The sequence below is a fragment of the Drosophila yakuba genome, chromosome 2L (genome assembly GCF_016746365.2).
Source record: "Drosophila yakuba strain Tai18E2 chromosome 2L, Prin_Dyak_Tai18E2_2.1, whole genome shotgun sequence".
In the NCBI taxonomy this organism is placed as follows: Eukaryota; Metazoa; Arthropoda; class Insecta; order Diptera; family Drosophilidae; genus Drosophila; species Drosophila yakuba.
The window spans coordinates 3,827,644-3,840,516 of record NC_052527.2 but is presented as its reverse complement, the minus strand read 5'-3'; the positions used below and the strand labels follow the sequence as shown (position 1 = coordinate 3,840,516).

The 12,873-nt window shown below is 46.0% G+C and overlaps 2 protein-coding genes across 9 annotated transcripts; both read right to left on the bottom strand.

The window, feature by feature from the left end:
• Positions 1-222: 222 nt before the first annotated feature.
• On the bottom strand, positions 223-12,596 carry LOC6526771. 8 transcript variants are annotated; one of them, XM_039370355.2, is made up of 20 exons: positions 11,902-12,596; positions 11,765-11,811; positions 11,078-11,215; positions 10,837-11,018; positions 10,600-10,773; positions 9,938-10,075; positions 9,587-9,667; positions 9,175-9,527; positions 8,709-9,030; positions 7,177-8,647; positions 6,885-7,123; positions 6,569-6,747; positions 4,719-6,124; positions 4,471-4,660; positions 3,730-3,864; positions 2,406-2,818; positions 2,140-2,345; positions 1,908-2,071; positions 1,667-1,808; positions 223-1,604 (listed from the first exon to the last, which is right to left on the bottom strand). In XM_039370355.2, the coding sequence occupies exons 1-20, from the start codon at positions 11,957-11,959 to the stop codon at positions 1,553-1,555; spliced, it is 6,090 nt and encodes a 2,029-aa protein (XP_039226289.1). In that variant the 5' UTR covers positions 11,960-12,596; the 3' UTR covers positions 223-1,552. The 8 variants fall into 8 exon arrangements, with proteins under 8 accessions (XP_039226289.1, XP_039226291.1, XP_039226290.1 ...); XM_039370357.2 differs by having other exon boundaries at positions 6,623-6,747; XM_039370356.2 differs by having other exon boundaries at positions 9,211-9,527.
• Positions 3,906-4,356, bottom strand: LOC26534998. Its single transcript, XM_015199084.2, has 2 exons — positions 4,236-4,356; positions 3,906-4,182 (listed from the first exon to the last, which is right to left on the bottom strand). The coding sequence occupies exons 1-2, from the start codon at positions 4,300-4,302 to the stop codon at positions 4,004-4,006; spliced, it is 246 nt and encodes an 81-aa protein (XP_015054570.1). The 5' UTR covers positions 4,303-4,356; the 3' UTR covers positions 3,906-4,003.
• Positions 12,597-12,873: the final 277 nt, after the last annotated feature.

The window sequence follows — 12,873 nt, the reverse complement described above, 5'->3', positions numbered from 1 at the left end:
CTAGAGGGCCAAAAGCAACAGGTTCATTGATCGCATTCGAAATGCTTCGTTGGCCCCAGCAGGTAGCTGCTGTTGTGTTTGATACTTTTGGGCTGGGCCTGGAACCGAATCCGTATCTGAATCCGATTTGGAATGGAAATGGGAAGGGGAATCGGATCGTTGAGGCAAATTAATGATGTTTAGATGCATTTCAATGCCCCCGGGCTGTCAGCAAGAGGCACATTTGTCATTTGTTCTTGGTATATTCTTTATTTAATAATTAAAGCTCTTATTTAGTTTTCTTTTTCCTTTCTTTTGTTTTTTTTGCTGCCTTGTTTTCCACTCGATGAGTAACAAACATAAAATGGCTGACTCTTATGTATATCATATAATCATCATAATGCATACATTTATTATCTAGTTTTTTTTTACGCCTCGCCGAATTGGAAATCTCTATTTAAAATATATAAAATATATATTTATTTATATATATTCGCTACCGTATTAATAAAAACGAAAAGAAGCTTCAAAATTGTTGCATCCTCACTCAATCTCGGTATTTGAACACTGACCCAAAAAAACAGGAAATCAGCATTTTAAAGATCATATCTTTATATGACAAAGTAACTACTGGATTTCGAATTAATCGCTATTATATTATTGTTTGACCTACTATGAACGTTGATGTTTCTGTGTGTGAGTGCTTGTGAATATGTTTCCTAAAAAAATCCAACATATCAAAAAGCTAACTAATCCTGGCCTATATCGTAATCGCGTCTAACTAATAATCGTTTCCAATAAGGACGAAAACCGTTGTTATTTATTATTCACAAAATGTTGTGCTTATTTTGATGGAAGCAGCTATGGAAAATGGGAAAATCTCCTCGCACTTTGATAACGACTTTTCGAACTGTTACACTCTGATAAATCTGAATTTTGGTCTCGCTTGAGCTATTTTTCGTACTTTATTACCCTTTCTGTAAATAGACATTTATCTAAAAAACGTTTGCCTTGCCTTTGCCATTGCCTGGATTTGAGCCATTGAATACCTAATCATTTCAATTTCAATTTGAATTTGGATTTAGCCTAGCCGAATTCTATATACATTAGACAATCAATTTGGTCTGCTGTATGATCATTTCTCTCATTGGTTTTGTGGCTAAATATATATGCTATGTATATAAGTGACAAGACAACCTCACTAAACATAAGTTTTGTATATATATATATATATATGCGATTTGTTGTAAGCTATATAACAAGAATACACACCAAAAATGTCCTATCGTATTCCTCTATACTCGTATGTGTATATATTTGTGTATGTACGCATTGTTCAAAATAGTTTTAAACCCGATTTGAATGACCGACTAAATTCCTTGGACTATGCAATCGTCTATGCCTAATAACTAATTGGTTTGCTTGGCTTAAGTTCTAAGTGTTGTTTTGGTAGTACCCGTACTAGTGTCGAACAAGTCAAGTCATCCATCCCCATCTAATCCATGAAGTAGCTAAAACTGCGACGCTTAAGTCGGCTGCTCAAAGCCGATCTGGAGCGTGTCTTTAACCTTAGTTACCCGGACTTTATCCAGCGGTCAATGGAGTATTCCAGTGCGGATATCCAGCTGTTGGCAAAATATATTTTAAAAATTTACAATTATTTTCGGATTTTTGCGAGTTGACGTACCGCTTCTTATCCATTTCGCTTTCGGTGCAGAAAAAATAATGACGCAATTTCGTTTCTGGTGGCACTATCTCGAACGAGTTCTTCTTGCCGGATGCATTTGCGGACATTGAGGCCACTTTGTAGCCGTGCAAGCAGGCCATGCCTAAATAGAGAAATGGCATTAATTGTTGGCCAGTCAGTCACCTGCTTTCGTGTCAGTCTCATTGTTTTTTATCGAGCACCGCTCGAGTTGTTGACTCACCGAATGCACTCTTGCTATTTGCATCTTGGTAAAAATAGAGGCAGGCATCCTTTAGAACGCAATAGCGTTTCGACCATCCGCACCACCTTGAGCCCAATTTGAGTAGGTAGCCAAAGCAGTCGGGCCGCTGAATGTTGCTGGGCGTCTGGTACAAACATCGCGCACTGTGAGGGAAGTGATGTGAGAGAATGGATCAGTTAAACCGCCGTCTCCGAGATCAATGTCCCCCAACCTCTTGTCCAGCCACTGGTTGTCCTGGGAGGCCGCTTGTCGGAGCAGCTGGAGCCACCTGTTCGCCATCTCATCGGAGTCGGCAGCCACGTACATGGGAATGCCCTCGCCGGCGTCCACTTTGAAGGCAAAGGGCTTGCCCACATCCACAGGACACAGGTCCACAGTGTGCTTGGCCATGATCATGGCGCCAACGGGTTGAGAGTCCTGCGGAATGAGAAAATCATTTAGAAAGCATATATATTGCACCTGGTTTTCTATACTCACATCTTCAGTTTTGTAGTAGTACAGACAATTATCGGGTCTCAGGGAGAACCAACGGCGCACCCACTTCTTGGAATTCGGAGCACCCTTGGCCTGTCCACTCTGGCGCCACAGGTATCCGCTGAATATGGGCTGACTTGGCGGCTCCAGTTGCTCGTGCATGAGAACCCCAATGGTCCTGGCCACCTGCAGTTCCAGCTTCTCGCAGCCATCGTGTGCGATCTTCACCACCTCGGTGTGGTGCTTGTCCAGCACTTGGACTCCATTCACCGAGATGATAATGTCGCCCACCTCCAAGCCAGAGCTCTCCGCCGGAGTCTCCGGTTCGATGGCGGCCACCACCACGGGCTTGGAACCGTGAATACGGAAGCCGAATTCACCGGAATCGCTCTTGACCACCACGGTTTTGTCCACGCCTGGGAAATGAAAATTTTTTTTATATGGTTTAACTGGAGAATACTTCAAAAGGTGTATAATTATTCAGTGTCTGGCAAAACTGTTTATATATAATAATATTCTGACAATTTTTCTTTTAGTGCATGGAGCATTATTTTTAGAGGCAGAGAGAGAGAGAGAGATTAAAGTGATTTGTGTTATTTTATTTCCGGATTTCAGCCGGACATCGTTTACCATGTGCACCGCTGCTCAGTTTGGATATCACAAAACTTTCGCGTGCCCAGACCAAGAGCATCAGTTTCAACACCTCCTCCAACTTTCGTCTAATCGAGTCCGGCGTGGAATTGGACGCTATTAATTCTGTTTGGTAATATGCAAAAAAACAAAAAGGTCAAATAAAAATAAAAAACAAAAAAAAAAACGCTCAACGGCTACGTTTGATTTGCAATGTTTACTCACCAATCATTTGGCCTGAGTATTGTGTAAATACTACAAAAAAATATTCCGAAAACTTTTCGCACTTATTTCTTTACATTTGGCCCAAAACCGAAGTACCGAACGGGAAGCGTTGCGGATTTTTATGGTCGGCACACAACAAAGCACGCACCACAACTATTCTCGATAATAGAGCCCAAAAAAACCATGGGTTGTTTTTTTCGGTCTACCAGATATTTTCTACACACATATCGATGTATGCCAAGTGCCGGTCATGAAAATTCGGAGCGCCATGCCATTCATTATCTCTAAAGTTCTCCCACTTGGCGCTTTTCCCCCAATCTCTCTCTCTCTCAATATATCTAATTCTCATTGAAAACGCGCGCACGTTGTGCCAAAATTAGAATATTGTTTGTTTCTTCGAACAGGGTGCTCCAAGTGGGTGCTCCAAATGGGTGCTCCACGTGGTTGCTCCAAGTGGGAGCATGGGACTTACGAAAGCTGTTGTGCTTCTGGCGGTGGTACATCTCCAGGGTGCAGCGTCGCTGGACGAGACGATGCAGGATCACTTGGTACTTGGCATGGAAGCCCTTCTCCGACTCCGTTGAAGCTCTACGTTCCCTGGAGCGATCTAGAGTGGTGCAAGAATAGGTATTCTGATAATAGCATCCATTTCAGCACAATCAAAGCTTTTCAAGAAATTATATTTATCGTTTTTCTGTTAAAAACAAAACATGTTTACAGGTAATATTCCTATTTTTACAATATTATCACTTCTCCTGGCATATCTGCTCACAGATCGCTTTGGTTGCAAATCTTCTGACTGACTTTTGACAGGGATTTTTGATTTTGTAACACTCATCACTTGTTTCATTATAGCCATAAAACACTGGAGATTCTTTACCCAGCACTATACACTTATTGACCTTAGTTTTCTGACCGCAAATGGCTAAAAAAGAAGGAATTATAGCTATGAAAACGATACAGGCACCTAATGCTTACGATCCTTAAGGGCCAAGATATTCAAAAGCCACAATGCGAGTGAGAGAATAAAAAGATAAATCTTCATTTGGAGTATATTGATATACTTAAGTTATTCCCTTGAAATGAGATAATAAACCTTGAGTAGGAACATTTTTCTAGTCAACTGTGTTCAATCCTATTAGTTTTGGAAAATTGTAATTTACACCCTAAGCTATAATATTTACTTTTGTAAATAGTCTCATTTTTTACTTACCAAAACACTGATGGTCCAGTTGAGTCCACAAGTCATCATCGGTCAGTCGTGTATAGCGACCTGCGTCGTAGTGTCCCTTATAGATGACGTGCTGACTCTGTTCCGTGTCGGGCAGGACGCAAGGACTTGAGCCAGCAGGACGAAGCACGGGTGTATTGGGAAGACTGGGAATGCGACCACGCTCCTCGCTCTGCAAACAAAATATTCATTAAAATGTTAAACTCATGCCTTTTTATAGAGAGCCCCACCTTCGCCCTGATGTTCTCCTGCCTGGTCTTGTAGTGCCTGCCCCTTTCGCCGTGGTATCGCTCCTCGGATCGGAATCGCTTGTCCATCTTTTTGTACAACCGTTGGGTGGTCTTGGTGGTCACCGGGGAGTCGGCGAAATCCGAAGGCGGCTTGACGATGTCCTGTTCGATGTAGGGTATCGACTCGACGGAGTCACCAGCCAGTTCGCTGATGGTGTTGCTCTGCTGCTTGCCCTCCATTTCCTTGCCGCAATGGTGGCAGTGACTCTGCTCGCCACTGGCCGCATTTCCATCGGCTTCGCTGTAGAACACGGAATCGGAGCCAGGCGACACCGATCGCAAGGACTCAATGGACTTGGCCTTCAGCTGAAACGTGTCCGACGTGGACTTCGATTGCGTGCCACTGGTTGTGGGCATCTTGGGCGACAGCAGGGATGTGGGCGTGGCGCAACTATGTGGTTTCTTTGCCGGCAATGATGCCACCACTGCCTCGGGTTGTGTGGCAACTGAGGACTCCGATGTTGGTAGCTTGGATGCGGATGAGGGCGCAGATACGGATGTCACGGCAGTAGTGGTTGTGCCTGCCAGGGCGCCAGTTGACATGCTGGCGTCGAGCAGCAACTCAGTGTCGCCACTTCCGCTGCTCAAGCCAAAAATAGTGGGCGTGGCACGACTCCTGCGTACCGCTGCCGCCGCCAGGACATCTTCGCGCGAACTTTTCCTCAGCTGCCTGCGTATCTTGGGACGGAAGCGTTTCATCTTGCTGGGACTGCTGCCATTGTCCAAGGTTGCAGATAACGATTGCTCCGGCGATGTGATCTTGCTGGAACCCGTGGGCTTCTTAATGGGACTGGTTAGGGCGCGCATGTTCTCCTTCTCAATGTCCAGCTTCATGCTAGTCTTGCGCCTCTTCCGTTCGTCTTCCTGTCGCAGCCGGCGAGCCTTGCTCCTGGTCCCCTGCTCCTCGTCATCCTCCTCGTGTGGACTCTCGTAGTAACCGGACGAGGAGTACCGCACCTCGCTGCGCTCGTCCTCCGATATGGAATCTGGCTTGGGCTTAACACCAGGCGCTATGCATTCGGCGGAGCAGACTTTCATCTGCGACGTTCCCGAACTGGCCACCGTTTGGGGCAGACTCTCCTTGGCTGGGGATTTGATGGCTGCTCCCGAGACTGGACAGCTGCCTGAAGAGGTGGTACTACTGATGGAGTGCGATGGCGATTTCCTGGTCAGCTCAGCCACTGAACCCATGGGTGATTTCAGTTGAGCCTTGGTGAGCGTGGACTGCTTATCCCGCTCCTTCTCGTCGTGCTGCAGAAGATCCTCCCTCATGGAGTACAGGGAACTGGCGCTTTCGAAGGAACTGCCGGCGTGCGTTTTTTCCAACTGCGAGCTCTGAGTGGAAACTGTCGACATAAAAAAAGGGGTTTATCACTTAGTTAATAGGTTTTCTTGAGGTAGGGTATTAGGCACAGCTAAAGCATTGCGGGCAAGGCATTTGATCAGGCATCAACAACATTTAACTAGGGAGGCGAGAGAGATAGAGAGGCAGACAAAGTTGAGATGAGGTAGATGAAGTCTACTATCTAGTATTAGCTATAGGCTGTATAACACTAGGGCGATAAGCAAGGAGGCGGTGAAAAAGTGGCAGTGGTTTTTGGAGCAATGTCGGTGGAGTGGTGGCCACGAACACAATTCGATTTCGATATCTTAACACTCATTCATGGATCAAGATTAAGATTGGATTAATGCTTTATGTTTTGGTACGAGTTCTACACACAGACACAGGAACACACACAGCACGAGTACGAGTACGGGTACGAGTACGTATCGGATCGGGGGTCCCAAACCTGGCACTTGTGTGGTCGACGATGAACTGGTGGTGGTCGGCGGTGTCTTAATACCTGGTGTGCGTTTCGAGGTGTCCGTGCAGGTGGCATACTCATCTGTATTCGTGCTGCACTCCGATATATCTGCGCTCCTTGCGCAATCGCTGGCGCCCATGGGCAGGAACGAGGCATCCGAGTGTCTGGCAAGGAGTAATAAATACATTAAATCCTGGCCACATTGCAAGTGCTTTTAAAACTTAGTATAAGAATTGCTGCATTTCTCCTAGTCAATGCATACTTTCAGGCAGACACTGAATATCAGAAACACCATAGTAACCTTTGCTTGGCGGCTCCACCAGTGAACATCAGCTGTCGGGCATCCGGAACCGATCCCCTGGCCACCATGCTCCTCTTGGGCAGCGGGGAACTTATGCAGCTGTCCAGAATCGGATTTACAGATGGTGTGACCGCGATGGCTGGTGGTGGCATCATGGGCTGAGTGGAAGTGGGCCTCGATGTGGTTGGTGTGGGCGTCTTGATGATCTTCGGCAGTGTTTGTAGGCCATAGGTGGGACTCTAAGAATGGCATTATAGAATCAAAATCATCTAAGAGTATTGGAGATACCCACTTGTTCCTCAAAATCCAGGGCATCGGTGTCCACTGAGCTTCTTTGCTGATGCTGCAGCAGTAGATTCTTTCGCTTCGAAGAGGGCGTCAACAGCAGGTTGGAACTGTAGGAGCCATCGGATATGTCCCTCTGTTCAACCGTCAAGACGGTAACCTGCGACTCATTCCATATGCCATCCGAATGATCACGTGTATTGTCATTGGCCAGCGAGTCTGAGGAAGGATAAGTTGAAACATTGGCCAGCAGCTCATCGCGGCAAGGACTGGCCGGAGTGGATGGGAGTCTCAGGCCAGTTGGTGTTGGAGTTTCAGATGCCTTCGTTTCGTAGTCATCATCCAAGCTGACGGAACGCTTGCGGAACTGCGAGCGTTTGTCCTGGATCTCCTCCGCATCTGGCTGTGGGATCACGCGGCAGCCACAGGGGGTTATGTTCTCGTACAGCGGTTCCTCGTCCTCCTGCAGATCCGTCTCCAGCTTGTGCTCATCCTCGTCGATCTCCTCGCCGTCTTCCTCCTCGTCGGGCTCGGACACTTCGTCCTCGTCCTCCTCCTCGTCGCTGGGCTCATGTTCAACTTTTCTCACCTCAACTTCGACTGGCTGTGACTTGGGCTTGGGCAACGTCAATGCTGCCGCCTGTGCCATCCGCTGCTGCTGCATTTTTCTCATGGCAATTTCCGCCTTGTGCTGCTTACGGTGCTTCAGCTGCAGCTTGGGACTCGGTTTTGGCGAGATGTGCGGCTTAAAATCTATAAATATCTCCTGTTCATCGCGTACTTCTTGAACGGCTGGCGGCTCATCCGGAAAACAGCTGACTTTGTCGCGTCTACGAAAAGAGCTCCTGGGACCAAAGCCATCGATGAGCTTTTCCGTTTGACCATAAACCGGCATGGATTGACGCCTCAGATCATCGCGACGAAATGGGGAGTCTATCATCTGGGGCAGCATGGACATTCGGCGATGTTGGGCCGCCTGCTCCATGCAGACCTCTGAGCTATAGCTCTCCGTTTCATGGGGATGATCCTCCTCCTCGTCGTAGTACTCCTCCGCATCCTCGTCGTCGTTCTTGCAGTACTCACTTGGTGGTGGCAATAAATGCGTTTGGCTAAAGTCCAAGGGAACACTATCGATCATTAGATCGGAGCTCTCGTTGATATGCCTTCGAGGCAAACTATTCGAATAGAAATCCGTATGCGAGGTACACGCCCGTCGAGGCAAACTGTTGCTCTCGTAGTCGAAACTTTCATTCAGTGCCACCGCAGCAGCATTCACATTCACATACTCCACGTTCTGTTCGGATGGCGAGGGACGTGTCCGGCTTAGGTGCTCCATTCCCAGTCCATAGCTGTGGGCATCCAGCAACGGTGGTGGTGGTTTGTAGTACATAATGTTGTTTTGGGCATCCGAGAGGGTCTGCAAAGGGGTCACATCCTGCGACTGAGTGCGGTAGATCATCTCATGTGGGTATATGGAACTGCAAACGAATATTACATTCAAGTGAAATATATATAGAAAGGTCTAGAAAGTATATATACCCCTGTTGATAATGAAGCGAGGAGGTGCCATCCTTGCCATTGGGTATTTCGGAGAGGCTTTTCGTTAGTTTTTTGCCATTCTGCAGGCCGTTCGTTTGAGCCCCCTGGGAAACCACCTTGATGCGATGTGGTGGCCGGGGACTCAAGGCCAGGATCTGGGTATTATAGCCAATTTGACCCTGGCGACGGGCAGCGGCATCCGTTTGAGTGGCCTGCGTTTTCATGGCATTGCGGAACTTCTTCTCCACGATGAGAACCTCGGGACTGGGCAGTGGTAGAGCCAAGGGCAGGGGTTGTGGTATGATCAGTCCAACCATGTTGTCTGAAATTCAATAAGTGATTATTATAAATACAAAAGAATGATAAATATTGATTGTAAAATGCATATACGAGCAAGCTTCATTTGAATTAGGAGCCCCCTGAAGGGCCTAAGACTTTAGTCTGATAGAAGATGCACTCATCGTACCTGGGCCCGCTGGCAATTGGGTGGCTAAATCCTCACCTGGAAGGGGCTGGTGCAGGTGAATCGGGGCATGATGGTGCTGGCATGGCTGCAGTTGAACTGGTGGTGGCAGCCAGGTTTTTGGCAGGGTGGAGCTCTGTTGTGGCTGCATCTGATGCGGTTGCTGCAGCTGTTGTGCTTGCAGCGGGGGCTGGAGGGTTTCGTACATGGAACCCGTGGCAATAATGGGCTTCTTGCCCCCAATTAATCGCTCTTGGCTTCGGGCGGTTTTCAAACGCCCCGAGGATCGAAATCCGGCATTCACATTGTCGAAACTGGTGAGTGTGTGCGACCTGGCAAAGCTCACGTGTTTGGTTCTGTGTACAAAGGAGTTGTTGATAGACGATTTCTGGAGGGGATTATCGCAAGGAATTACCTGACATTTCCGCCCTGTTGTTGGTGGTGGTGCTGGTGGTGTGTGGTTGGCATCGTGGCGTATGTGGGGCAGTGATACGAGCTGTGGAGTAAGCACATTAGTGGAATGTTAAGCAAAGTTTCCTGGCAAATATTTTAGCATTTTCAACACTCAAGCATTTTCTTTATTCTTTATTTATTTGAATTTCAACTAGATTGTTTTTTTGCTTTTTGGTCACGTGCAGACACATAACATAAATAAACGTTTTTAATTAGCGCACTGTTTATTATCAAAGTTTTTTTGTTTTTTGCTTATTTTTTGCATACATATCTTATTTAAGTATTTTGTTAGATTTTAGATCACTTTACATACCAAACATTTAGATTAGCGATTTGATTGGTGTGTGATGTTGGTGGTGTAGGATTTGGTGGAGCGCAAAGCTCGACATAATAATTCCGTAGCAAAACATCCTGGTAAAAGGATTCAAGTGGTGCTGTACAACAAGTTGCCCTTTTTACACATTTTGATCATTTCATTTAGTATTTGGTGGGGTTTTTGATTGTGGCAATATCAATTGATAAATTTTTGTTTGATTTTTATAGTCGTTTTTGGTTTTGAGGAGAGAAGGACAGGTGGATGAATAACGAAAGAGTACACGAAAAAGTATTTTTATACAGCATTTCTAGTAGGTGGTTCATCAGTGGTTTTTTTTTGAGTGGTTTGAGAAGAACTTGAAGGCAAAAAGCGGCTTTATGCAATGGATGAATCGAAAGGAAAGTTCAGGCAAGCATTGCAAGCGATTTACATATATATACAACTACAATATATATATATATATATACATAGATATTGGGAAAGTCGAGGAATTTGGCGAGCGACAGAGAGTTAGTGACTACAGATAGTGCGACAGTAAAGCATGATCTAAGCGACAGTTGGCATAGCATTTTACGGTTTTTGATTAGGGTTCTTTTTTTTTGGTTCTTGGTTATCTGTTTCTGTATCGACTTTCGATCACCCTTTCAGGCGGTCCATACCTGTGGTCCGATTGGTAGTCGGGATTGTTGTTGGTCACCTGCTGCTGTCCAATCCAGGTATAACGTCCACCCAGATCGGCCTCACCCGTTTTACCAGTGCTCAGAATGGAGGCCGGTTGACGGCGAAAATAGGAACTTTCCAATTCGTGTGTGTCCGTGTAGCTGTTCTGGTAGCTGTCGAATAAGGCAAAAACACTATCAGTTACCATGACTTCGCTGGAATGTTTGTCCACCCACCGTGGATATTTTTCAAATGGCGCATAGGCGGCCAAATTCTCATCGGAGGGCACTCGCCGACCCACACAGCCGCCCAAAAAACTGCCCGATTGCGTTTGACCGCGTCGCGATAGGCAGCCAAAAAAGCGTTCCCGCCTAGGACGCTGCTCTATGCTGTGCAGCTGGCGATCTGTGAGGCAGTACTAGGAAATAGCATACTTTTATAAATACGAAATATTAGAAAAAACAACATATATTTCACCTGTTCCCTTATATCTCCGCGCGAGTAGACAGACGTGTGGGGATGCAACTCGGTGGAGAGCGTATGGCGAAGTCTTCGGCGTCCAGTGTGTTCGTCCTCGGAGTCGTAGCTGCGATCCATGTGGCTGGAGTAGGTGGTCTATGTGATAAATATAACACAAAATATGTTAGCTGCTTGATTTGGTAGCCTTTTAAGCGGACAACCTGTCGTATACTTTATGTGACCTACAATAATATTACGTATACGCCTAGTATGCACAACTAAACAACTTTTGTAAAAAGTATACGAAACCTTAAATTTTTTTTGTACTCCCAATAAATTAAATCTTGCAATTTCATTCAAACTGAATACGTTTACATGTTTCCCATTTATAAAATACATATTTTACCTACTTTTGTATAACTATTTCGTTTCCCCGCCCTTACACTTCGTTTATCCTGACAAATCCCTAATTTCCATCCTAGTCTAGGCTTCACTATCCTGAGCTCTGCTCATGTACCCAGCCACCTGGTAGCTGAGTGGTCCTTTCCCGCTCCCCAGATTTGCACCAAAGTAATTGTGTCAATCACTCGCTATGACAGCGCCTCCTACGCCTGGCAGAAATTAATTTTACTCGCCGCACACTTTGTGGTGTTTTGTGTTTGGTGTTTGGCGTTTTGGCGAGGTGGTCTACTTATGAGTACAAACCTTGGTGGAGACCTCAATGTTGCCCAATGACACAGCATGATGCAGACCTGTAAATGAAAAGGTCGTCGTTGTTTCATTTGCCAGCGGAATAAAAGATGTGATTATGTGCCTTTGAGCCGGGGATGCCAAGGACTCACCAGTTCCAGTCGTTGATGTTGACGATGCTCTGTTTGTGCCACGCAAGGCAATATCCATTTTCAAACGGCAACAAAGGAAATAAAATGGAAAAGAAAATAAAAGCGAAACAGGGGCAAACACACACACACACACACTCAGGAGATTCTCTTTATATATATGTATATCCAGGGAAATCCTTCTTGCTGCCTCCCTTTTTACGTGTCAATTGTTTGGGCCAGGTTTTGAAATCTCTAACTGTAGCTGCTCCATGATGTCTTCAATATTCATGATTAAAAAACTTAATTACTACGAGTACGGCCTGTTGTTTTCGTTGTCATTTGAATCGCTTATCCAGACGGTTTCCACTGCGTTTGTATACTAATCTTCGTGGACTTATGCAAGGCAGTCAGCAATCGATATTCGCGCTGGCCAAAAAACGATGGAAAAGCCGTAGGAAAAACGCAAAGTTGACGCTTTTTGCTGGCGCTTTTTCACTGCCTTTTAATTTGTGAATGTTTTTTCGTCGAGCTTACGCTGGAGTCTCGTTAATTGTTCTTAAATTTCGCTGTGTTCGCTGCTTTTCACAGGGTTTTTCTTCATTTTTTTCGGCTGGGGGTGTGTGTGTGTGCTGCGTGGCTTGAGTAACCCGACAGTTTTCACGGCTTTTCCGGTCTCCAAAACACGCTCCTCACTCGACGACGCTGATGCTGGAACTGAAACTCAGCCAGCATTCGCATTTTCCGACGCACCGAGAGCGCAAGAGTTTTTCACAGGAATTTTAAGAGAGTCACGCTGGAAGCGAGGCAAACATAAAACAGATGTTCGGCATCTGCTGCGTTTAGGGGGTTGGTGGGTGGTCGAGTGGATTTTCTTGGTCCTCTGGCTTTCGGCGGATTCTGCGACTGCAAAAGCGCAACAATGAAAACGCCTGGAAGTTGGCAGCAGCAGCAGCAGCGGTGGAGCATGCGTTTGCGCAAAGCAGCTCCACAAAA

What these genes read in the sequence shown, in the direction of transcription:
- LOC26534998 (XM_015199084.2), bottom strand. Translation starts at nt 4,302, where the DNA reads ATGAAGATTTATCTTTTTATTCTCTCACTCGCATTGTGGCTTTTGAAT. An exon ending in TATCTTGGCCCTTAAGGATC is followed by an intron (nt 4,183 to 4,235) that starts GTAAGCATTAGG and finishes CTTCTTTTTTAG; the next exon opens with CCATTTGCGGTCAGAAAACT.
- LOC6526771 (XM_039370355.2), bottom strand. Translation starts at nt 11,959, where the DNA reads ATGGATATTGCCTTGCGTGGCACAAACAGAGCATCGTCAACATCAACG. An exon ending in AACATCAACGACTGGAACTG is followed by an intron (nt 11,812 to 11,901) that starts GTGAGTCCTTGG and finishes TTTCATTTACAG; the next exon opens with GTCTGCATCATGCTGTGTCA. An exon ending in AGGAGAACATCAGGGCGAAG is followed by an intron (nt 4,661 to 4,718) that starts GTGGGGCTCTCT and finishes TTTTGTTTGCAG; the next exon opens with AGCGAGGAGCGTGGTCGCAT.